Source organism: Coloeus monedula, assembly GCF_965178545.1.
Source record: "Coloeus monedula genome assembly, chromosome: 14".
NCBI lineage: Eukaryota > Metazoa > Chordata > Aves > Passeriformes > Corvidae > Coloeus > Coloeus monedula.
Window position 1 is genome coordinate 5,050,090 of NC_138794.1, and position 26,740 is coordinate 5,076,829.

Sequence of the window (26,740 nt, forward strand, 5' to 3'; positions counted from 1 at the left end):
AATCACGTTTGTTTCACAAATGCAGCAGCAAGTCACCCAGTGAGACTTCAACTGCACATAAGGACCACCTGGAGAGGAGCTGGTGCTACTTTATTAGCATACAGTTAGATCTGGTGACAAGCAGCACTGGCTGAAGTTTCCATGGCACTACATAAACCACCTTTAAGTGATGGAGATGACCAGGGTTGAGGCACAGACTTCGATCTCAGGACAGGCAGCCTTGAAGAAAGAAACTTACTGAGCACCCTCACAAGACAAGAACAATTCCTCCAACACTCCTGCCTGTCAGACAGGAGATCCCAAACCCACAGCACCATTTCCTAGAATCACACACATGGCTTCACAGCCTACTCACGGCCACATCTGTTTTACCTTTAGGTCTGGCCCAACTGAGGTACATTGTCACAATGTCACAAATGCCCCAAACTCCTGCACAGGAAGCACGGAGAGCTCCCTGGGCAGAATCAACAGACAAGGTGTGGAAACTGCAGTGTCTCTGGTAGTTACAGGTGAAAAGACTAAAAAAACCACCAGAATTTAGCTGGCATTGGGATATACATGGTCACTGTGAATAAATACACTTTAAGTAAAGGAACCACCAAAGGAAGGTCCCCATTAAAATAAAGCAAGAGAAATCCAACTTACATATTCCAGTGACAGCCACAGGGGCTCGGATTTTTTTAAGTTTTATTTAATCAAAGTTAAGACGTGGATAAACATAAATACAGCACAGGTATTTCAGATCATTCTTCATATTTGTGTACAGACAAACTGATGGATGTAATCCCAATGAAAACTGCAGTCAATGAAGTGCATACAGCCTTCCCCCCACACACACAAAAACAAACCCCAATTAAAAAAAAAAAAAGAAAACAACAAAAAAACCCACACAATCTCAGCACACACTCTCATTACAAATGATTCATACATAAATAGGTAGAGGGTGCAAACAAGCTAATATGCGAACATGTATAACCTCTCGTTAATGGGAAAAAAAACCAGAAGCAGCCATAATGATTAAAATACATTCAGTTACTGATAACTAGTTGTGCCATACAAGGCATTATCAAAAAAAAAAAAAAAAAAAAGGAAATTGTGCTGCAGAGAAAAGCTATATACAACAAGAAAATAAACTGCAAAGTTAATGCATGCATGTTTTATCCTGGAAAAGCACAGCCCTCCAATATTTTTCTCCACGTTTGTTATAAAAGCCCTCTGCACTCAACTAAAATTAAAATGATCTTAAAGGATAATACTTGTAAAGTTTACTTAAGTCTTCAGCCACAGAAAACTGCAATGAAAATAATGTTCAGAGTCATTTTCAAAACAAAAAAAAAACCAAAACCAAAAAAATCTATTCATCTGATGACATGCATGATTAAAAGGTCTAGGCAAGATACACTGCTCTACGTTCCTGATGACTAAGGAAAAAAGCTCAAGTCAATTTAATCTGCAGATGGTCAGAAGATTTTTGTATTCCAGCAGAAGCAGCAGTTAGTTCAGATCTTCTGGATCTTTTCCCCAACAACTACAGGATTCTCTTTTCTGATTTTCTCAGCAGCATCAGCTTTGTAATTGTAAGAGCAACTGTGTACATCTGAGTAACGATGCATTCCACAGTAAACGTTCCCACACCGACATTCGAACCCTGTGGACAGAAACAGCAGCTCAGATATTTCAACATTCTTATTTACATTGGTTTGCTTTAAATCCTGAATGTGTTCACTCACTAGCAGTAAATCTCAGTCACCAGTGTCAATCAATCAGCCAAAGAGCCTCTGCTGCAGAAAGCATAAGAATCACAAATACATTTTTAAGTGATTACAGCAAGATTTGACTTGACCATCCCTCTTTTTGCATGACACTCTAGCACAGAACATTCCTAGAAAACTCCTGCTCTTTTGCTAGTGTTTATGAGCCCTGAAGAACTCAGGCCCTTTCATTGGACCACTGCAAAGGTGGCTAGTGAATGGCAGCAAACTATCAACCAATTCCTCAGCTAAGCAGACTTCCAAAAGGAAGTATTTGGAATTATGAACTTCACTTTAAGACAGGAGGCTGAAAAACAAAATGATACATGAATGACTAATCTAGTAAGATTCAGCTGAAAGCACCTTTGACTATTACTTCAAATCAACATCAAATGACCATGCCCCATTTTCCCTTTAAGATAACATTTCAAAGGTCCAAAGCCTAAACAAGCATAAGGAAACTGAAATCAGTATTTCTTACCAGTAAGTCCAACCTTCTTCCTGCACATGAAACAACGATTCTTTTTCTGTTTTGGTTTGTCAAGCGACTTGTCCTGTTCTTCAGGTGTGGGCTCTGCATTCTCTGACACTGAAGCTGACATTAAAAAAGTTAGTAAGAACAGTGGAGAAAAAAAAAAGTCTGTCTCTTCCCTTTTAAGTCCTACAACAATCTAAAGCCCATGCTGTACATTTGGCCATTTTGCTGCAGCTTCCATTTTTGAAGTGTATTGGTCTCTCTGCAGTGACTGAACTCTCTCCTTCTAGACCTTCAATGTAATTTAAGGAAAGAACTCACTAAGTGCTTGAAAATACCATAAAAAAACAGAGTAATAAACATTAGGTTTAACAGTAAGATTCAGCACTGTCAGATTCAGGAAGAAAACCCAGCAGCCAAGTGCTTCCCCACAGTGTTACTCGCCAAGTTCCCAAAATCAGCTTGTAAGAAGCACTCTGTGTACAGCATCAGCTGAGCCAAACACCCTCTTTCAGATCCTTAATCAACATTATTTTTGCTGAAGGCTGCAACACGGAGGCCACACAAAACACAGTATTTCAGAACAATCTCAGCTATTGTGACACTGCTGCTCTTGCACACCTGGAAAAAGCCTACACAGAACACAGTCCCTACCTGGGGTGACCAGCTCAAGAGACCCAGACTTACAGGTTGGAACTACATTGTCCTGGAGCCCAGAAGGAAGCAGGTAAAGACCTAATTTTAAAGACATTTCTCCTAAGGCAACTTTCAACCTACTTTAGTGTTCTCTCACATGTAAAAGAAACAGGTTACAGGTTGTGTGGGAGAGTACAAACAAGTAATGGTAGTATTTGCCTGACTCAGGTAAAAATAGAAGTTGGCTGGTTTCCTCAAGTATTTCCACATTCCTTACATTACAAAACAGAAATAGAAACAAAAAAACCCCAACTTCATTTCAAGAAGGGCAAAGAGCCAACCTCTGCCTACCAGACATAGCTACACCACAGCAGGACAAGTCTCCAGGGAGTAAGATACACAGAAGCTGGGAGTATCTGCAGCAAAGAACAAAAGCAAGCTCCAGCTGGGAGGAGTGTGGATGGAAGCAGAGCTAGAACCAGTGCTGTAAGGAAGGGAATACAACAGCAAGCTCAGACATTTGTCAGGGAAAAAGCTGCAGACATCTCTGTGCAGCTGGACTTTTGTTTGTCAGAGACTGTCAGATGCAGTTCTGTGCTAGTTCTACGCCAGTTGACAGCTCTTCTGCATGACAAATCCAGTGGGGTTTTTCATGTGCTGCTATTCTGATTTTTTTTTTTTTTTTAAAGGAAAGGGCACTCACCACTTTTGCTGCGTATCAAAACACTGTACTAAGCAACATCAATGGATAGCAAGATACCTGATAACCAGCAAAGACTTTGCCTGAGGGGACACTATATTCCACAGGTTAATCTAGCAAAGATACTATTATACACAGTCTATTAAGTCCTTCTAAGTCACCACCTATGTTACAAGCAGAGCTTCTCTTTGTCCTGAAACGTATAAAAATTCATAGTTTGCAAAAAAAAAAAAAAAAAAAAAAAGGAGGTTCAATGGCTTAAAATGGCTGTTACAGGGCACATTTCCGACTGGGGATAGTATCAGAAGGATTGCAAGATAAGAACCACAATCAGCAAGGACTGAAAGAGGTGAGACAAATACCAGAAGGGGTAAGACTTACTCAAATGAACTTCTGCAGTTTTATACAAAACAGACATTGCAGTCTTAATTCATTAAGACATCGTCATGCCATGAGCTAACATTCTCCAGTCTGCATTTCCTGTTGTAGCAAAATCCAGTTACCTCAATGTAAGTTTCACTAAGAGCCTCTGTAACTATTAGCTAAATTTAGGAAAAACTGGCACTCTTCCCTGCATAACAAGGCTCTCAAACACCCTTACTTACATTTTCTTTGTGCGTATGGCTCTCACATTAAAAAAGTTTAAAAATACTTAAGAGCTGCTGCTCAGTGTAGAACCGAGTGGGAAGATTCTTCTACTGCACCACAAGTCACTCTGTATCTACTGTAGTAACCATAAATTTTAGGTCTCAATTTGCTTTTGAATAGAAGCCAGAGATTTGAACCAAAATCCTCTATGATAATCACAAATATCCCAACCATGAGTTTCATTTTACATCATCTTTAATGGTATGTTCATGGTATTTAAGAACACTAAAGTTAAAAAAAAAATCTCTTAGTCCCTATCTTAGGGCATCTGGGCTTTTTGCAGTGTTCCACAAGCACCATCATACAAACACTAGCTCTGAAGTCTAGACTTATTAACATATTCTGAAGTTTTCCTCTATTTCTTCTGCAAAGCGTAAGTCCAACAAAGACAACTCTGAACTGCTCTTTGGGAACTTTATCCCTTTGTAGTTTTAGCTTGACTGCAAACAGCAAGGACTGTTGCACACAGCTCAAGTCCCATTTATCTGTCTGCTTTAGAAAAGTAATAACAGTAATCTAAGAAAGATTAATTATTCACCCAGTCTTTCGTTCAATGTTGTTGCAGCCTGGTAATTTTTGTTACATGGCAAGTTAAGGAGACCTCAGCTGAACACAATACATTAAGTTACACCAGCAGCATAGAACAATTCTCCTCAGAACAGACATTCCCACAAGGCAAGATTTTATCTAAATAAATACTGACATTACTTCTCCTTTTGTTCCTCTACATCAACAGAACTACTATGAGACACACTTCACTCTGGGATCAGCTAGCACATTGCTGGGACTTTATCTTTTTCTAAATGTTAGAAACTTAGGCAGTACTAAAAAAAAAACCACTTGGATTCACGTGTTTGTATCACATTCTTGTCAGCAACCTAAAATTCAAATTCCAAAAAAAGGAGAAACTTTAGGATGCACAACTGTTAGAGCAATTCAATTAAATTCTCTCAGCATCCATTCTAAGCTGCTTTCCTTCCAAACTTATATTTTCAAATCAAAATGCTTTAAAACTGGAAACACTACATTTCCTATGATTTTCAGTTACAGGGCAACACAGAAGGAACTCTTAAGGAAATAAGGCTGACCCTGCCAGAGAGTTATAAATAGGGATGGTAATTTAGAACTGCAACTATATGCTGGTGATGTTCTTAGTTTAGAAACGAGGGTACAAAGAAAAGGACAGAGAACACAGCTGAGTAATCTAAACACCTGATATAGGTTGATCCTTGAAAAACATACTGTAAAATGCAGATATGTCCCTAAATTCAAAGCTTCTCGTTGAGAAACCTCTTTTCTTCTCGTAAGGAGAATGAGCTTGAGAGGTAGAGAATCAGAAGGAGCACAGATTTACCCAAATGGTTAAGGAGAAAGACATGCCTCTGAAAACCTGCTGGAAAAAGTCTTTTCACAGGCCCACACTTCACAGTGTAAGGGTCAATAAAGTAAAGTATTCCCTCTGCCTCCCAGCGAAAAGCCTGCAGAGGCACTGTCAAAACTGAGACAAGAGCTCTCAGCTCCAGAACACAAACTTCCTAACAGGCATTAGAGCGTATCTCTAGAACATATATTTTCAAGAGTAAACATGTTTCTAATAATTAACACCTCAAAGGTTAGTAAAAATGGTAAAAAAAATAGAATTAAAATCTTCTCACAAGTTTATGTGACCAAGGAGATGGCCTTACTTGGCACAGTAGCTGAATAATGACTCTTATATTCCACCCTACAAAAAGGGGATGGGTCAGGTTTAGAAAAGTATCTGAGAAGCATAACTTTGATACCAGAAGTACAGTAGAAGAACAAATATTTAGAATGTTTAAGTGGAATTACATGTTGTATCTGTGAAAAACCTAAACTTCTGTGTTTAGACTAGTCCACAAAAAAATAATCCTCCCCACTAAAGCCTAAACTGTCTCAGTAGAAGGCAGAATATTTACTGTCTTACCTTTAAATACCTTTCATAATGTCTACAGGTTACCAGTCTGAGCATATTTTGTACACTATCTGTCATTTCTGCATTTCCTAAGAAATATTACTAATTTTTTTTTTTAGTCTTAAGCTCTTAAAGTCTGCATATAGAAAGAAAAAGGGAAAAAGAAACTTTATTTGTACCAGCAAGAAGAATTTTAGGCCAATAGAGTTAAAATAACCCACTCCGCCATTTTCCTTCAAGCAAACATAACCTGTGGTTTGTTAATTTTATACTTGATAAAGTGAATTTCAGTAGTTCAAAATATTACACCACTACAGTTCCTAAGTAAAAGGTTCCTTTATAGGTATTTCCTGTTCACAAAAAATACTCACCCTGTCTTGCACTGGCTGTGTCAAACACCCTCTATCACAAATATGCTCATAAGCTTCTGGTATGTGCTGTAAATGGTTACTCTGAGAAGTAACAGATACTCAAAACTCTACTTACATGTAATAGCCATGGCATACAACAGGATGTCCATTTACAATGTGCATTTCCAACACCAACTAACACACTTGTTTATGGCAGACACTGACCAATCACCAATTAAACATAAACATAAGGTTTCATCTTGATTTGCCGTTCAAGAAAAGAAACTTTATCCTTATTTTGCCTTCTGACTTCACACAGTATTTGGGTTTGAGAATCAGCCATCTCAAACAGGAGTGTATTAAGAACAGTCAAAGTTTAAAAAACATTATTCATAAATTCTGCCTCTGAAAACTAGGCACCAACCTTGCAACTCTTCTGTCTCAGGTACTGTTTTGTCCACAGCCGTACTATCCGGTTGGGATGATGCTACGGATTCTGTTAAAAGTGACTGACTTGACACAGGGCTGGGGGGCAAAAGAAGAAAGTTACAATTTTTATGATGCATTTCCACGTTCTTTTCCTGTAAGAGATACATTAGGGCACCTCCTGATGAAGTATCCCAGAACTTTTCACTCTGAAGCTGTTTCTGTAGCCACTTAGAACTGCCACAATCTGAACTGACACAAAAGGTAAACATTTTTTTAAAATTCATATTGAATGCAATAAAACAGTTCTACTACAAAAAAGGAAGAACATTTTGGGTGGTTTGGCATACCATCATTCCACACAGAAGCAACAATGCAACATTCAATATGCAAGGATCTTTATAACATAAGTCAGCAAGATAATTGTAGAGGAGCTACTTTCAGTGTTCTGGTGATATGAACAAGAAAATTGCAGCATGTCAATGTTTCCAGTAATAAAAAGCTGAAGCAGCTGCACACAGAACCCCTTGGATTTTCAGTGTAAAGTGGTGCAGGCAAAACTTCCCAATCCTTTGGCCATACTGCTAAATCACAGCATGGCTGAACACTCACCAATGAACACCCCGAGCAGCTGAGAGAGAGCAATTCAACACTAGCAGTCGCTCCCAGCCAAGCTGCTCATCCAGCAGCTCTCCTATGGAACAAGACAGAGCTCACGCCCCAAGCAAGAGGTAGCACTATCTCATTTGCATTATTTTTTTCTTCGTTTTCACTGAGGGATTCACTCTGAAGGCAAAGCCCAGCAGCCCATGAACCAGCACTCCATGGCACGACCAGAGCACTGGAGTCACAATTTTAATTGTCAAGAACTGCATGCAGGTCTCGAGCTGCCTGTCTGGCCACCTGCAAAAGGACATGTCAATTTAATAGATCTGTCCTTAGAGCATCATAATTCTGAGATATTTCCAGAGACTGAAGTTGAATTCCTGCTTTTTTATTTTGGAAAAAAACCCCAAGCAAGTGACACTGATTTTTCTGAAGTGCAAGTCCAAGAGCACTCACTTCTCCTGCAGTCAGTAATCAAGCCAGTGATCAGTGAGGTACTTCTGCTCTTTCATGATTTTATTGAAGTTGTGAGAGAACAAAGGCAAGGCACTGTAATTGGTTCACATCTGTGCATTGACCTGGATGAACTTTTTTTTTTTACACATACCAGAAGAGTTGTTTCAGGGTAAGATATGTATTTTCTAGCCCAACTAGAAACCTCAGAATGGAAAGACTAAATATAGCATCAAGCATGGCACCTAGCTCTCAGTTCATATGCAGGATCCAAGCATGAGATAACACCTCCCATAAAAAGATAGAGAGCAGAAAACAGTCTGAGCAGAATCAGTCAGCAGTAACTGATGAAATCGCCCTCAGCCTGTGTTTTGCTACATTCATTTTTCTAAAGAAAAGTTGAAATGAGTATTACTACAAGTTAGCTTCCATGGTATGTAACACACTAACACTTTTCACTCAAAAAATTTCCAAAGCACTTAAGTTGCTGTTGGTTGTGTCATTCTAAACTGAAATGAAGCACTAAATATAAACAAATATTTAGCTTTTACAAATGGAGAACACTTAGTAAGTCTGAGTGATTTACAAGAGCACATTATGTATCCTTGAATAATCCTGATGGAAATTACTTGCTTAATAAGAGATCAGTTCAGTAGCACAACTTGTACCAAGACTTGTATCTTTCCCCTGTTCTAGTACTCTCCACTCTTCGTGAAGCAACTGGCTTGTTAACACATTATCATACATTTATTTATGAGAGCTCTAGTAAACAGCTCTCTGCCACTTTACAAAATCCTCAAATTTCTAAGATGAAAAGAGTTCTCCTTTGGTAAATGTACAACTACAAGTTGTGGAATCAGAAGAGCAGCCAGACAAATCTCTGTAGAACAGAAGCTGGCAACTTCTATTTGAGGCTAAATTCTAAAGACAAATTTCCATTTGAATGCCAGATGAAGCCCTGACATCCTATGCTTTAAAGTCAGCACTGAAATCTTACACCTTTTCCTAATCCTGGTTCCAGCATTTAATTATGCAGGATCAGTACACTTCATTTAATCATTTCGACACAGATTTTTCTGTAAAGACACAGAGCACACCGAAGTGTCTTACCTTGGCTGCATAGATGGAGTCGATGTAGAATCTAAAGTGGACTGAGTTTCCTGGGCACTGCCCTCTGTGCACTGGACCGGTAAGGACTCGGTGATACTACTGACAGAGGCTGCTGCAAGACACACACATCCATGGAAAATGTGTTATGCTACTTCCTGGGACTACAACAGTTACACACCGAAATCACTCTTCAACCCCTGCGACACCAGTCAAGAAAGTAATTGGATCTCTGCCTACACCATAATGAAATGTAATTTAAAAAAAAAAAAAAAACACATTATGTTTGGCCATATTTTGATCTCATTCCAGCCCCAGGCCCCCAGAACTTACACTGCAGAAAATTTTGAAGCTGGAGTTTTAAAATAGTTATTATTTTTGCTAATTAAAGCATCTGCAAGCAGCTTTCTCAGCATAAACTGCAGTATTCTGACATGAGAAGTTGGTGTTTTGTTTAAAAAACCAAGATGGATCTGTGAGAACACCAGTATAACATCCTAATGCCAACTCCAGATGCATTTTGAAGGTGTAGAACCCAGATCCTCAGATTTCAATAGAAGCTATCGCATCAGTTTAAAATGTCAGGTTGTAGGAAAGGCGACAGTACACGGGGCACTGGGCCAAAAAGAACAGAAAGTATACGAAGTTAAGGAGAAACTATCAAGTGTTTACAGGTTAATCCTTCAGCATGAGGCTGCAGAGACAAAATACCTGTACTTTTAAATGCTTTTCACAAACATTCCCCAAGATCAATCCTATCTCTACACTCAGTAATTCCAGGAAAAATATGTTGGCATAGTGTTTTTCTGCATTTTTCCATCTTCAAATCAGAAACACTCGAATACAAAAGGTATTAGTGAGTCTACTTCTGAGCAGATTAGTGGCAGCACAGTTACATTATGAGCATTCCATCCAAGCTCATTCTGCACAGTAAGATGCTGGAATGAAATGGTTTGCACTAATGCTCCAACAATCAGTATTTGGACATGGCCATGAAGCTGCTGCCTGCTGTGTGTCAGGTTGAGCTGTTCACACACGTGTACAGACGGTGTTACTTACCAGGAGGGCTAATTCTACCATTACTGTTCTGCCTTTGAAGGTGCTCTTTGTAGCACACTGAACACATGCCATTTGTGCGAGGATTCCCGTAAAATCCGCAGCCAGTGGAACAAAGCATAGGCACTTGGCTACGGTTAGTTTCTTGAGCCATTTTCCCTTCTTCTATAAACCTGAAATTGATACAGACAACCCAGTATTTAGAGGCCTGAGAAAACCCTTCTTTTACAGCTGACATTTGAAAATCTGGAATTTCCTATAGCTCAGCAAAAAGACCTTCCAGAAAAAATGCCTTGTGGGTAACTTGGTGCCCTTTCCCAAAGTCTATAAAGTCTGCCCAGTAACGCAAGTACAGTCATATGTAGGCGTTGCATGACCCACCCTCAGCCCCACCAATTTGTTTTTGATATACACCCTGCAAAGAAAAGTAATTTTAGCAAATATTGGAACTATTACTGCTTCTGGCAGTCAGGTAAGGAGAAGAGGGGATGGGGACACTTATGCTGAAACCTGAACACCTGACACTGTGCATGAGAACTGTAAAATAAAAGACAAGCATAGTAATACACTCACTTGCTGCATAGTAATTATAATTAACAACAGTCACATGAATTCACATGTCACTGTGTCATTAGTGAAAGACAACATAACTGCTTACCACAAACCCTGTATTATGATTTTTCACACGCTGAGAAAATCACCCTTTCAGTCAAAAATATTAGACCAGGTACACATAACCATCTATTTATAAATTATGTGTGAAAATATAATAAAAATGAGAAGTAGAAGATACATGAGTTGCCTCATTATTTAACATCCTTAAATTTGGTTTTCATTAAAACTGCGTAATTTTTTTTTCCCCATGGCTTGTATTAAAGTAAGTTTACAGATATTTGCAAGATATTACAAGAAAACTACAACAAATTACCATTTCCATCAGTGTTCTGAGGTTCCTAACTATTATCAAGTGGTCTAACTTGCAAATCATTTCTGTCACATCACTGCATGAGATAAAATCAGTTTCCATTTTTCCCACATCCATAAATATACAACTGCCCTTTTTTTACCAATTTTGAAAGAAAAAACAGCTTCTCATTAAGAAACTAGGTATATCAAGGTATCAATTATTTAACTCAAGATCAACTTAGACCTACTATTTCCTGATTAAAAAGTAAGCTGAAGCATAGGTAATTTTAATTCTTGCAAGTCAAGCCAAAGATAACCAGTATTACTGAAAAGAAAAAAAAGAAAAAAAAAAAGAAAAAAAAAATCTTGCAAGTAACATCAGTATACATTTCAAACAGAAAAAAAAACAGAGGGAAAAGGCTTTCAAGATAGTTGAATACTTCACCAAGTGCCACGTTATAAAACTAGATTAAACCACAGTAAGAAGTACCACAGTAAAAAAGACTTCCTTTTACATAAGAGGTATTTGAAGCCAAACACAAACAACTTTCCCATTATTTTGTTTCCAGAGAAATCTCATCTCCTCTCACACCCACATCCACCCCATTTTGTTTTTATTTCCCCAAAACATATGAAATTGATATCAAGAGCAAACCTCTGGGTTGCAAAGCCAACAGCAACACAGAAACAAGTCACGTCTTCTGCTCACAGCAATAAGGTACTCTATGGATGAGGAAGTATTCAAGAGTTAAGACAAGGAAGATGTACAGGCAGGAAGACAACCAAAATCTGATAGCATCTTTTTCAGCTTCAACCTGCAATTAAGCTTATTTCAGCTGTTGACTGCACTCCCCCACCCCGACAGAGAAGCACTTGCTTTTGACATACAAAGCCCCCATTGACCTCACATGACAGCTAAATTTGATTTTTGCTGAAGTACTGTACTTGTAGTTGAAAGAACACTTTCATTCCTGCCTTTCTCCAGACAGTCTTTCAGAATGAAACTGCAAGTAGTGCATGTGGAATTTAATTCTTATGTTGGGCCCAACATTCAGAGAAGCCATTTCAGGGGAGAGCAAATTAACACAAGTTTTCTGTGCTTTGGTAACCAGAACCAATTTAAAGCTGAAACCTTATGCATGTCACTCTTGGGATAGAATGTTTAAGATTGAAAGACTAATGAAAAACACTTTTGACTGAGTATTTCAAGAGCTAATAGAGATTCAATGTCAAAATACAAGTATTAATCCTTTTAATTTTAGGCAGCAGCATATTAAAGAACCCTATGCTAACTTTCAGAAGGCACCATGATTGCCCTTCTGTTCAATATCAGCTTCAAGCAGCACACAAGAACTCAGTAACAGCACCAGCCACTGCTAATATTCCCCTACAGAACGTTGCTGAAGGGACCAGGTGCTAATGCAAACAGAGAATAACAATCTCTAACATGGATGTAAAATAAGACGTTTGGGTCCAATTCAATAAACAAAGTGTGAAAGGTGCCCAAAGATGCCCAGACGAAAAACAAGAAAAGCTGGCCTCAGTTCCAGCTAAGCCAGTTCCCAAGCTCATTAACCAGTGGATCCTGTCACCAGTCAAAGCACAAGCCACTGGCATGAGGCTCCAGAACACTTCAATCTCCAAGGGGAAGTGCCAGGGATTCTTCTGAAGAGTTTTAAAAAGGGCCACAGGAAGTGGAAGATCTTTCATTGGTTTCTAATATTTGAGAAATACAGTGAATAAGATAGGATCAAACTGATGCAATGTTATGAAGTCAAATGAGAACGTGCACCCAGACAACAAGTTCGAAGAGGGCAGTTGGCTATAATCCCCCTCACCCACACTATTAGTGCTGTGAGCTACCAAAAAAACCCACCAGGAGAAAAGGACCATAACCAACACAAAGTTTTCTGACAGTTCAGTGAGCTCAATCAGCTCACATGCAAAAACCCAAGTAGAAAGTCCAACACAAAGGAGAGCCTCTGGAACTGATGTGAGGGAGGACATGTGACCAGGAGGGACAACACATGTTTTAGCCACCTGTAAGCTGCTGGAATGGCTGAACTCATCTATTTGAACCCTAAAACCACAAAATGCCAAACCAGTATAGTAAGCTCTCCCATCCTTAGCCCTCCCTTTCAGCGCTCACATGCACGAAAATGAAACAAGGAAGTGATCAAACTTTAAAAAAACCAACCACTCTACCTTCTGCCAATTAGTTTCAACACAGGTTGGTTTCTGAGCTCATTTGTCACGGGTGTGCTGTTTGGGCAGGAGACAGGGTCTAGCTAAAGACAAGCGTGGAAATGCCTGTTTCAGCAGAAGAGCAGGCTTGAAAAATTAAGAGAACCACTAGCCAAAAACAGGCATTGAAAACAGAACGAAAGAGACCCAAGTACTGGCAGTTCCTGCCAGTGCCACTGCACTTGAGCCATGGCTCTCCTGCACACATGCACCCTGCAGGAGGGCCAGGGCCGGATGACAGCACTGCCGCAGGGACTGCTCCTCCTCCCGCCTGGGCAGCGGGCAAACAGCGCGAGCGGAGCAGCCGGACTCTGCCCCATCACAGCAAACATGAACAGAGAGAGATCATGGAACAGATGTTTTTGGGGGAGGGAAGGACCTCCCATCAGCCCAGTTCTTGGCTCAGCTTCAGATGATTTTTGTTTCAAAACTGCCCGTAATTCTTCACCCAGGAAGACCCGCAGTATCACCGAGCCCAAACATCCAATAAAGCAGTGAAGGCGGGCAGTCACTGCTGGAACAGTGCTGTAAGAGGGGCGAGCCTGCTCCCACAGCTCCAGCCACTGCTGCCCCCCTGCTCCTGCCTCCAGCCACATCAGCTCAGCCATCTGATGGAAACAACACAAATATTTGTTCTAGTGCACTGGAGAGCTTGCTGATCTGATAGAAGATCAGCTCCAGAGAAATGACATACACTGCACAGGAAGTGACATGGCTAAAAATAGGACAACTTTTTAGGGGCAGCAAGCCCTTGCTGAGCATCAAGCCTACTGTAAAATAAATCCCAAGTGCATACACTATGCACATTTCAAAAATGGTCTCCTAAGACTGGCTTCAGTATGACACTTGAAGTAGCTTCATAGATGAAGTGACAACAAGGTCTTGGGATCAGCATGACTACATGTATGTCCCCCTCAGTTTGAGGTGTCACAAAAAAAACGTGGACCTTGTCAAGCTCCTGGCTATGCCTCTGGGCTCTGCCTGTTCCCCCAGAGCTGTGCTTGCACAGCATTCACAGGGTAATGCTATGAATTCTGAAGGTTATTCTGAATGCAGATTTGATTTACCTTAAAGAAAAAAAACCCTAAACAACAGAGCTCTTGACAGTATTTTAAGCACATTCCCTGCTTTGCTTTACAGTATAGTTGTATAACCAGTTGTACGAGCACTAATGAGAAGGAACAGACTAGAGGGAAGTGCAAGAGCCTTAAACAACTCCTCTCAGTGCAACCCCAAAACATCCACTTCGTTGAAGATTATGGAATAAACAGCTTCTTTTTGTATTAGCTAAAAATTGCTAAATTTCAGCTGAAATTACCTCTAACTGTTTTCTAAAATATATTTATTGCCACCAGAAGCATGGCAGCACACAGCTCTGCAAGCTAAGTCCTCCTTTTCCTACAAATAAGGTGCTTAAAATCTACCTGTTCCTGTTACTCCTGCAATACCTAACTTCATGCATCTAATCGTGCCCTCTTGCTGCTGCTACAGGTCCTACCTTTCCTCCCTCACCACAGCACATCCTCAGAGTATTCCTGTCTGTACCAAGGAAAAAAATATGCAAAGGACATTCCTACAAAATGTAGAGAGGTGAAGCTGTAGAAACACAAGAGCAGTGCAAATCTTTTGGACATCAAGTTCTCTGGAGAAAGAGACACGTCTTCCAATACTCTGTAAAGCAAGTAACAAAATACTTGTGGACATCCCTTCCCCACAGAGCAGGCACTGTCTTCCTCCCCACCCAGCTTTCTTCATTTCCTTTTACTTAAAATGTGTATATGCCACTAGTTTCAAATAACCAATACCCTAACTTTATAGGCTTCAAATGTTAATCAGTAAGATTACAGAGAGCAGCATTTAGCAGGATTAAACACACAAGGTTTAGCAATAATCTCTTTCACCCCCCCCATTCTCGACAAGAAAAAAAAAAAAAAAAAATCCAGCACAGAAGCCAGCTCTCTCTTCATCTGTCTTCCCCAAAGAAAAAGGTCTCCCGCATACCAGTTATCATCATACTTCAAGTTGTGGCAAGGAAAACGGAATCCTTACATCCTGCAGTACAGCCTTGAGTTCTGCAAACACTTCTAAAATCTGTGACTGGTATGGGATGGATCCCTCCCAAAAGCTAATGCTGAGACCACCCAAACAGCATTGTGTCTCAGCACCACAGCAGATGCTGTTTGAACCGTCTGATGCCAGCTTTGAAACCGCTGCTCAAAGAGAAAGCAGAGCACTGAGTGTGAGCTACTCTTCACTGTCAAAATCAGCACAGTTTTGCCTGACACTCACCTCAAATGATAAATCCAATTTTAACAAGTGATTAAAATATTCCCTCCTCTGTCATAATCACCTTTATAAGGAAGCAGTTCAGCACTGAGTGAAGTAGTAACAATACTAATGGTCATTTTCTCTTTGCACTAATGAAGCAAGGAAGAAACTGCAGAAGTGGTAATGTGTGCTGCTTAAACATACAAAGCTTCATTCCAGGCACAAATAAAGCAAGACACAAAGTTGGGTACACAAAAATACACTTCACTTTAGAGCGCATACTGGCACAGATACCCAATACCACCTGTACCACCATATGAAAAGGCATGCTGGTATAAAAAGCAGTAAATAGGAAATGCATTTCCCTACAGTCTTATCAAAACAAAGGGTGAATAAAGGCTCAAGAGCAGAGTTCGGCTCCATCTTGCTGCAGAAGCTCCCAAAGCACTGGCTGTGATCGAGGATAGCACTTCATAGTGGAATTTGCTGCTCAGATGTCCTGCTGGAAGCAGGACACTACTCAGGGTATAAAGCACTAGACTCACAAATTAATAGCAAGTTACAGAACAGTCCTGTTTTCTTTTACTCCATTGCTGTCTCCCAGAAAGCTCCAATTTACATTCACTGAGCAGTCATTTGTAGCTGCTTTAAGGCATTATCATGTCCCAGCAACTTGCTATGGAGCCAAGAAGAACTGGCAGATTTGAATAGGGGCCTCAGCCATTACAGCTCAGCTCAGCTTGCTGGTTGCAGTCAGACATGTCATTTCATCTTACAGCTCACCCTGGCTAAAGCACTGCAGCTGGTTCACATTTGCCAGCACAGCTACATGTGTAGCTACACTCTGACCCAGTTTCATCAGAATGCTTTGAGTTTAAAAAAGTGAATATGGTTAAGGACCAGCTATGCAAGCAGATCTGTAAGGGCAGCGACCTCTTTGTTCCTGTAGCAGCAGAACACACAGCTGCTGCATTTTTCAAAACATGGGAGTTCCAACCTCCTCAGCACCAAGAGAATCCATACATTTTAAACCTTTCCACTCATTCCACTGAGCCTCTGCTTTTCTTGATGCTCACAACAAAGTTTTAAATTGTAATCTGAAGTAGAATTTATACAATGACTTAATAACAAAAACAAAATACTCAACACTAGTGACCAAAGACTCACATAAGATGTTCTCCTAACTCACTTGACAGGTCATTTAATATCTACTACATTCCTGTCTATTCCTGTTGAACAGCTTTTTATTTTTGTTTCTTGCACAGCCTTATTTTAGGCCAAAATCAAGTACTTATACCAGACACTCCTAGCAGAAACTTTACAAAAAGATGGAAAGAGTTACAGAAGTCTTTTCTTCACTTCAAATTTTTAGTAGTTAGCAAGTTTAAATCCTTCCATACAAAAATCAAAATATAAATAAAATTTGGACTCTTAAGAAAGCTGTATCTCAGATTTTAGTTGTCAGACTGTGGAACAATCAGACTAGTGGAAGAGACACACAGATGAGAGAAAAGTGCCAACTCAGAAGTGGCAGACGGACAGAAAAGAGACAAAAGTTCAGGTCTTAGGAAGGGAAGGAATATTAGCAACTTTTGTAACTAATCTGAGCCAGAATATCATAAACCCAGGAACACCTGGCACAGACAAAGCCTCCAGTGTTAAAGTGTGTATGCTGCTAAGTACAGCTGACTGCTCTTGTACTCAAGGTTACACGAGGAACAAGAGAACATTTCACTACAACCACTTCACTCTTACTAAGCAAGAACAAAGATGCACAGATTCTACACTGGTATCAAGGAGATCACTGATAATAAGGACTCAGCTTTCCATGCTTGTCTACATACACTATTAATAGATGTTACTTTGAAACTGTAATTACTACTTGTGACCACGCTTAACCTTTGCAAAGCACTGATTACTAGAGCCAAAGATTAACTTCTGTAAAAGAGGTGGTACTACAGATTCTCATTCACCTCATGCAAATGCATCTAATTGCTTGCAGAGACCACTTAAAGTCTACAAACAAAACCAAGAAGTATAAACAAATTTTTCATATTGAATTTCCAAACTTTCTAGTATACTCAACACACCAAACGAAGGGCCAGTTCCACAAAGTTCACTGTTTTACTGAAAGTTAATTCTAAAAAAACCCCAATAATTAACAAGCAATGTAAGAGGTACATTTTATTACCTAACAGGAGGAATTGTATTTTATTTATTCTGGATTTCAAAGAGGCAGAGTACAGGTAACAGGATTTTCATGGAAGTGTTGGAATTCCAGAAAGCTGCCACATAGAGCTACTAGTCTGATGACAGGTTTTTTTTACAAGAATGACCGCTGCTTTATGCTGGAGCATCTGCTAACTGCTGAGACACCTAAAAGATTAAGTGCAGCCTGTGTAAAAGATTGTATAAAGCCTTCAACACACCTATTTATCATGCATTTCAATTTGAGTCTAAACCAGCAAAATACAAGTCAAGATGGCAAAAGTTGTAGCTGTTTATACATTTAAGCCTGGACATTGTGACTTCCTAGCTCTAGGCTAACACTGCAGCACCACTAGAATTAGACTCCTACATATGACAGTATCCAAACTTCCTGAGATTCAAAGAAACATCATTTTTTCCTCTGACTTAGAAAACTTAAATACCTCTTATTTCCTAATAGCAACCCAGTTCATTCAGCAAACTCCAGTCCAGAACAGCACAGAAATGCTTTCAGAAAGAGCACCACCAGAATGTTCTAAGTTTCTGTCTCTTCAGTGATGATTATCAGAAAATCTAAGCTGACAAAGCTGCCTTTTTGGAGAAGTCAACCTGAAGGCAAGTGAAAACCACAAAACAAAACCCATCCACACCACGAAAGTCACTTCTTGGCTTCAAGAATAAAAACCAGCAAATAACCCTTGGAGCTGGACACGCTTGTTTACAGCGAGCCACTACAGGGACCTTCAATAAAGATAACTAGTTAAACATTAAAAGCACTGAGAACAACACATAACTATAGTTGTTCTGTACAAAGTAAAGACAATATCTAATGAGTTATAGACAAAGAAAAGTGAACACAAGAAAAGGGTATCTCATGTGTTTCGAGAGGCTGGTTTTGATCTGGTATCCCTGGGAGAGGCATGGTGAGAGAAGTTCAAGAGGCATATCTGAGGAACACAGGACACTGGCCAGCCACCCACTTGTGACGCTGTCCTACCCAAAGCACTCCATGTCCATACACAAACAGAGAAGAATGTTCTCCCCCACAAATATGAAGACATACTTATGCAGTTTAGCCTCCCCAGATCACCCAAGATTTAAGGCAGACAGGCTGAGCAGGCCCATTTTTGGAAGATGGCTGTCTCTGAGACAAGACTACCACAGAAACCTTACATGAAGTTACACTTGTGACAGAATGTGCAGCTACTTTTAAAAGAGCACCCTTTTAGGGAATGCTTGCTCTGGCATGTCTGCTCAAGAGGAATAAAAATCAAACCATGTCAGTAATTGCTCATCAGCAGCTGGCTATGTCAGCTCACGTGGTTTCCATCATGTGTGGCTGAACTGGTGTCAAGCCACACAAGTCGCAGATACTGCTTGAGGAGCCCTTTTCTTTCCTCTGGAGTTTGTCCCATCTCAAACCTGTATTTTGGCATTCAGGTCCTGCAGGAATCCTTGAGTCGCCCTTCATATTTCTACACAACTCCATAAATGTAAGGTTTACTTGAAATCTGTCAGATTACAGAAATGCCTTCTTTCAAAACGCTCTAAAAAAGGTAAGAAAGCTCCTCTGAAACAGATCAGACAGGGCTGCATTCTGCTTTCTCTGGCATCAGATGTTGAAGCTGGCCATTTCAGAAATCAGAGGTTGTATAAAATCAGAATCAGGATATTCTAGAATTCTCTAAATTCCTTTAAAATACCAAGCCAAAAGGGATGCAGGAGAGCAACTCTATAAACTATCTTTGGTGCTGTATTTTAAAACAGGTTTGACTTTACACACTGATGAGAAATAATCTGTAAGAAGGATTCAAACACTTACAAGATTACTCTCATAATTATTGGAAGAATAGATACAGATTCAGTAATCGCTTCTTTTGAGCTTCAGTGAATAAGTAATCTTCTCTCAATACAGCATAAGTTTCACTTATTTTAAGCATATCAAACCCAGAAGAGATAAAAGCCGCTTTAACACGAGTTCCCAAAATAGACAGCTTCTTGTTAACAAAACACCTGTTGCTGAGAACTGACAGTAAGCACAAAACATATTATAATTTGTTTTTATAAACAGCACTATGTAGAATTTTAATTAGCTTATAATGCCACAGTTCTATGTGGGCCTAATGTTAAGGGAGCTCCTTCCCTAATATCGGGGCTCCTATGCGTTAATAAATAAAACTATCATCACTTCTGGCTAGGGCATCTTCAATTCAGCTTAACTTCCAAAAACACTGTGATTATCATGCATGATGTGTAGTTCTATTTAGAATTACGCACTATGTCTAATTTAAGTGTGCAAAATTATACAATACCCTTACTGTGGTTTGATGGAGAACTCAACCTAAAGCTAGAGCCTGACCAAAGAAAGAGGGTATGTAAGGACAAGTTTTGAGCAGAAGAGGTATAAGTACAACGTTCCCTTTGGCAAAGCTGCATTCCTCATCTCTTGCAATACACTTAAATTTAGTCAAGGGACTCAAAGGTATCACTTTGGTTTAACCCCAATGCTATTCTAGGGGGTTTTTTTGCTGCTTTTTTTATCCCTTAATTATTATTTCAATCACTGGGGAAGCCAGCTTACATGATCCCAAACAAATTACATGTAGTATGTAGATGCCCACATTCTAAAACTCACCACCCTGCACAAAGCATAAGAAAATATTACACAGGTGATCAGCAGCTGCCATGTTGGGACAACTGCTATTTATCCATCACTTTACTATACTGTCAAGTTCCACTGAAGATATGAATAGATCAACTGGTCACACTCTGAACTTTTGCATCTTTCCTTAGCCTCCTCTCAGCTATCCCTTTACACTGCCTGAAACAATGGAGCGTGTAAACACCCAACTTCAACCTATACATGTCCATTCAGTATCTATTTACATGCAACTAATGCAATGGTTTCATGATACAGGTAATTTGGGCTTTAGATACCTCGGTCACAGCGTTGCTGGGACAGAACTGATCTACCCTGAAGACGACTTCTTCAAAAGCTTGGACTGGCTCTCATATCTGGTTTATGGTGCAGCTCTGTGCCAGAAGAGTCAAAGGTAACAGCACATTGCAGGAGGAAGGTCAGTAACAGAACTGAAATTTAAGGCATAGCCTCACTTAGAGCTTAAGCCAAGGAAAAATGCCCACATCACCAGGAGGTCAGAGTGAGAATTAGTAAGAGTTGCCTTAACTATCCAAGCACTAAGTTAATAGATAAGGGGTGAGGAAATTATCAGAAATTTGCAATGAGACACTCTCCCTTCTGAAGGTTTCCAAAAGTATACCACCTACTCAGATGGAGAGGTCACTGCTTAAGAAAAGCTTAAAAAAATACTGGAAGTAACTTGATTGAGGACAACTGGCATTTCTTCCCCCACTGCCATCATGGAACAAAAAATAGTTTTTTACACTTCTTCCCTAAGCCCATACAGAACAGACTGTACGTATTTCAGTTTCTCATCTGAGGAGAAAGCCAGAGCTGACAGCTTTCAAGTAAGAGTTTGCATTGCAAACATTGTGCTTTAATCACTAGGGCATCCTTTTTACCTACAAATACTCCAGTTACAACTCTGTGAACTGCCCTCCTGATAACCAAGTCTGTTATTCATTGTTTCCAAACAAGATTCCCCTATGTGAGCACACAGTTGTAGTACAATGTCTCCCCCACACACTGTCCAGAACAGTTAGATCAGCAAGTTAAGAACACAATCACCTAAAAATAGCATGGCTGGATGCCACTGTCTCCCCACTTATTACTATGCTACCTTTGTACAGAGTTTTTGTCTACAATTCTACATGGAAAAATAAAGCCATAAATGGCTTTACAAGAGGGACTTGTAACCAAAAAGACCAAGCTGTTAAGTAGGGCCATGGGATTTCCCCCTTTTCCTCAAGCCACATAAACAGAAATTTACATTTTTAGAAGCATTTTGAACAATAACTCCTGAAGTAGATCAAATTTCTATTTTTATTCTCTTGCCATAGCAATTGTATTCTGCCAGAGAACAGATTGACACATGACAAAGTAACAGCACTTTCTAGAGAAAGAAAAGTTCATGATATAAAGGAAAAGTACACAAACAGAAAAATGCAGGCCAGATCTCCAGTTATTTTGCTTGCCATATTAAAGCCAGTACCACACTTCAGCAGGGATAAAAAGGGGGGGGGGGGGGGGAACCCTGCTCACAGGATATTGAGCTTCAACTGTCAACAATGTGTGGCTTTCTATCATGATGCTCATTCCCTTCCATTCACAAACTATGGCCTAAAGGGCTTCTATCAGGAAACAACGGAAAAAAGAACAAAGTATTTTCCTTTTTATTATGGTACCAGGTCAGAAACAGGAGGGCCATCAGCAAGAACAAGGCCCTTTAGCTTGGCCTAAGGATGCAGGCACAAGCACAGCAGCTTAAGTTACGCTGATTCCACAAGTACAGCGTCCTCGCTATGGCTTGGAAAAAAGCCCAGTGCCCTTAACACTGTCTCCCAGAAATCCCTTCTGTCTCAGACTGCTTTTGTGAAGGCAAAAATCCACACACAACTGTTGAAGAATATTTGTATCCCTTACATTAAAAAAAAAAAAAAACCCCACTAATTTTAACCCATAACCCTGGGTTTTAAAAACCAACTGTCCCATTTTAAAACTAACTTGATGCTGCTCAAGAAAACCCAGCAACACTGCAATGCACATTTTACACTGCATATGCCACCCTGTGTAAGGTCACCAGACTGAGCTTTCAGGCCACACAGAAACATTTCAATAAATTCTTCATTTCAGGCCTTGACAGTCTGAGAAATTAAAGTGTCAGAGCTGCAGGAAGGACACAGGTATTATTCAGAGCAGACTGATGTTCCAACCATTCTGATTGTGTAGTGTGGGATCTGAGGATGAAGACAGAAGGATAAGTAGGTAGCAACTAATCAGGGATTTATTTATATACAGAATGACTAGGTATAAACTTAAGACCATGGGTCACAGTCACATTATGACTTTGCAGAATAACAAGCTAATTCCTGCAGAAAGAGACAAGGCAACAGCCAGAACTTTACAGATACCAAGAAAAAAGCAAATACAGACAGGCAACAAAATCAACCAAGTGACCAGAGTGTGAAATTAGATTTTTCTGTTGTTATGCTGAAGAAAAAAATTAAAGCCAATTAATCCATTGCTATGCACAGAAGTTTTAAATCACTTTTAAATGCACTCAAAGCACCAAATTTGAGTGGACTTATTAAGAAGGCAGCAAAGTCATGCCCATCTGCCAGACCATTCTGCAACAAATCAAACACTCCTTTATCTCGGCACTAGCCTTAGCCCCTGCATGGTTTGTCACACACAGCTGACAATTTGTTTGTTATGTAACTAATAATAATACACTTACCTTGACCTACTGTTACTAATGCTGCATTCCTCCTCTCCCAGGATACTTTAAACAAACCCCATGAAAATATGCTGATACTCAAAACAATTCTACTGAGCAATTCTAAAGTCTCTTCCCTGAAAAGCATTTCAGGTCAGTCCTTCCACGTTGTCACAATTTTTTCCCCTTTCTTTGCAAGTTAGTAATCAAGTGCTTTGGTACTGTAGAACACTAAAATAAATACTTTTCTTGTCACTTTTCACCTGGAAAACAACGTTTGTTAATTAATTCTAATTAATACCTACAAAATCACTTTACTTAAGGACTTGACACCAATATCCAACAGCATATCATACTAGTATAGTATTTGGATAGCATAATCCCAACACGAGCAGTCTAGTGAAATTCACTTAGAAAACTCTCCTGGATCAGCAACTAAAGCTACCCCATAAGCATCTTACCTGATTCTGAAGGAACTGGGCAAGGAGAGCCACCTCCAAACCTTTCAGTTTAACAGTCACAATCACTACTTTTGCCCCACCTTGATAATGATGCAGATCCCAACCCAAGGTCATCCTGTTGCACAGAAAACATTCTGATACATGACAACATTGCATTACGGCCTTGATTATAAATGACTTTAGAGTCACATGTTAAATTCATACAAGGGATAGTAGAGAAACAATCTTGTCCTTCTTTGCAGTCCCATATCTCCCCTGCCACCTCATCCTTGAAACCAGCATGATCAACAACTCATTGAATGTTTTCTTCTGACAATCTAAATTAGAGATAGCCTTCTGTATAAAATGCATTAATGTGTCCAATTTAGGTACAAAATGCTCCATTTTTGCCTGAGGAATCAGTGGTTCTCTTGCTCCAAACATCACTTAAAACTTTACATAGAAAATACCTGCCTTCCTCATGCAATATTCTGCTTTCATCAGTGTAATTACATTCCACAGCACACACACGAAAGTTGTCCAGCCTCCTATCTTGTTTCAGACTGATGGTGAAAACTTCAGGCCTTAATAAAAAACCCCATGCAATGCAAAATGTTTCAACGAGCCCAAACACCTCACTTCCATCTCACAAATACCTCTCTTAAGCTCCCATTCCAATTTGATTATTAAGTTTATATTTGTCTCCCTAATCCTTCAGATAGATAAAGATGCATTAGCATCATGAATTACAGGACACACTGGTGCACTGCTGTCTTAAACCCTGGGCTAGTTAAACTGCTGGGGTGGCTGCCAGGGCCTGCCAAGCCAGCCACACTGTTTATAGTTCAGTTCTCCAGATACAGGATTATTACATTTCAGACTGACAAATACCATATCCTGAAGGTTAGACTCCTGTGACACAAATACATCCTGGCAGGGCAGAACAGCTGAGCCAGGGTGGTCTTCAGCACAGAGACAGTCTAAGCTCCTGCAAGATTGCTGAAGCATTAAGTTAAAGGAAGAACTGTGAGTTTATAAAAGTGCTGCTTAAAAATGAGCTATTTTTAGGAAATACTCAAACGAGTGTGTTCATTTGTCTAAGTAATACTCAAAATACTGTCTTAAGTTGATCTAAATGGAGCAGAAGATGGATCAGGTTAGGATTTAACTCAGTTTCTCTCTTAATGCATAATTTAATAGCCAAAAAAGTTACTTTTCAAATGAAAAAAAGCCTCAGTTTCTTTCAACAACTGGAGAATGAGCAAAAAAACCCAACATGATTGAGAAGAAACAGTTTTTGCACTGTCAAAGCTTTTTTAGCTAATCTCTGTTTAACTCAAAAGCCCTATAAACACACTTGGAAGAAGGGATCTGTTAAAAATATATCACCCCACCCCTTCAATTAAGGGCTGAAGCTTATGACACATCTGAGAGATCCAACAAGAACAGGGAAGACAGACAATGTTCCTGATACTTCTAAAGGCAAAAAAAAAAAAAAAAAAAAGCAGGTTTAAAAATCCCAAACATGTTTCATGCCTCTGTTAAATGGATTTTAAACCAAGAACAGATCCCAACTATTTTTATTCCTTTGTAGGTCATGTGTAATTAACTGCTTATTTTCACAAAACCTTATTACAGTGTAAACATCACTGGGCAGATGATCCACCCCACCCAGAGCGAGCTCCACACCACAGGAGGATACACAACTATCTCCTGAGGAGTCCTTGTATCTGCAGGAAAGGGCTGGTCCTCGGTACCAATCTGCCCTGCAACAGCACCCTAGTGCTGATCACACCTCCTCAGCTCACCCCTTTCCTAGAAACTGCAAGAAAACCAGTTAAGAGGCCAAACCTCACAGCTAAAACCATGGGCAGGTGTTCGTTTTTGGGTATCACTGACATGTTCTAGGATGACATTATTCTTCTCCCCCCTCCCTTCTACCTTGGGCACAGGGCAATTAGCAGAAATGATCACTAAACCACTTGGGAAATGCGGGGGGGGGGAGAAGAGGAAAAGAGCCAGTTGGGTTGGCTCCAGCCACCAGTTCAGAAGAGTTTGAGCCAGCCCAGTTGACTTTGCCTGCAGTGCTCACAGAACCCACTCTGCAGGGAGCAGGCAGGAGGCCCTGCGTGTGGCAGAGAGGGCCCAACAAACAGCAGGGGGGGGATCCAAAGCCCCAGGCCCTGTTTTCAGGGTGAACTTCTGCCCTAACTAAGGCTCAGGGGTATTTTACAGAGATCAGCCCATGGCAGGCACAAGTAGCCTAAACAGAACCAGAGTGCAGGGTCATCATCCCAGCTCATGCTTGGCCACCCACCTCACAACACTGGGCAGTGCCACCAGCAGACTGTAGGGCACAGATGTCCTTTGTCTCATAAAGAGGGGAGATAAAATTTGGTCCTGCATTTCGTACACACGGTTACTGTGGATTTGAAGAATCTCTTATTCGCATCAGAGATGTATATTCCATTCTGGCACAAGAAGCAGACACATAAATCCCACAGCAAACAACACATTCACAGTGTTTAAGATCTGCAGATGGAGCATGTGCAGGAGAAGGTTTTATGAACAAGAAATGCTGGAACAACCAATCGTCATGCAGGGACAACACGGGTCCTGCCAGCAACGGCTTTGAATGCAGGCAAGAAACATTTGCTGTAGCCTGAATACAGAAGTTGTACAGCTGTGCCAGCAAAGTGGTATGTTTATCCTTTAGGGCAGATTTGCTTTCTACAAACAGCCTGCATTAGATCTGTATACATGTGGCAAGAGAGTTGAGCAGTTCACTCCTGTGTTGAATAAATCAGGAAAACTGGTCCCAGATAACACATCTTTCCTAACTAAGTTGGGGGGCAGAGGGGGCCCAAGAAACATGGCTGCTCGGTGATCAAGCTGTAAGAACCAAGTTGCCTCACGTATTCAGCTTTTATCTTGTTCAAAGCAAAACCAGCTTTTGGCTAAATGTAATATTTAATAGCACACAAATACTTCAGTTGGCTGCCTTTAGTTTCAGCAACTCTAATACACATACTCCCAAGTTTAGAGGAATTCCAGCTAACTCTACTATTCTTCTTGCCCTCACCTCATACACCTGATCTAGTCACTTAGTCTTAGGCCTAGCATCACACGGAAGTTAAGAAATTAATATCCAGGTATTTAAACACTTACATATCCTG

The 26,740-nt window shown here is 40.1% G+C and overlaps 1 protein-coding gene across 4 annotated transcripts in view; it reads right to left on the bottom strand.

Annotated features, from left to right (window-relative positions):
• Nucleotides 1-648: 648 nt before the first annotated feature.
• Nucleotides 649-26,740, bottom strand: part of ZFAND6 (zinc finger AN1-type containing 6) — a 34,670-nt gene continuing 8,578 nt past the window's right edge. For all 4 annotated transcript variants that reach the window (XM_082290740.1, XM_082290742.1, XM_082290741.1 and 1 more), the window contains 5 exons: nucleotides 10,145-10,314; nucleotides 9,089-9,200; nucleotides 6,918-7,018; nucleotides 2,233-2,346; nucleotides 649-1,648 (listed from right to left, as the gene is read on the bottom strand). In XM_082290740.1, coding sequence (XP_082146866.1) covers nucleotides 1,500-1,648; nucleotides 2,233-2,346; nucleotides 6,918-7,018; nucleotides 9,089-9,200; nucleotides 10,145-10,295 — 627 coding nt within the window. In that variant the 5' untranslated portion in view covers nucleotides 10,296-10,314 and the 3' untranslated portion in view covers nucleotides 649-1,499. The remainder of the gene's footprint in view (nucleotides 1,649-2,232; nucleotides 2,347-6,917; nucleotides 7,019-9,088; nucleotides 9,201-10,144; nucleotides 10,315-26,740) is intronic.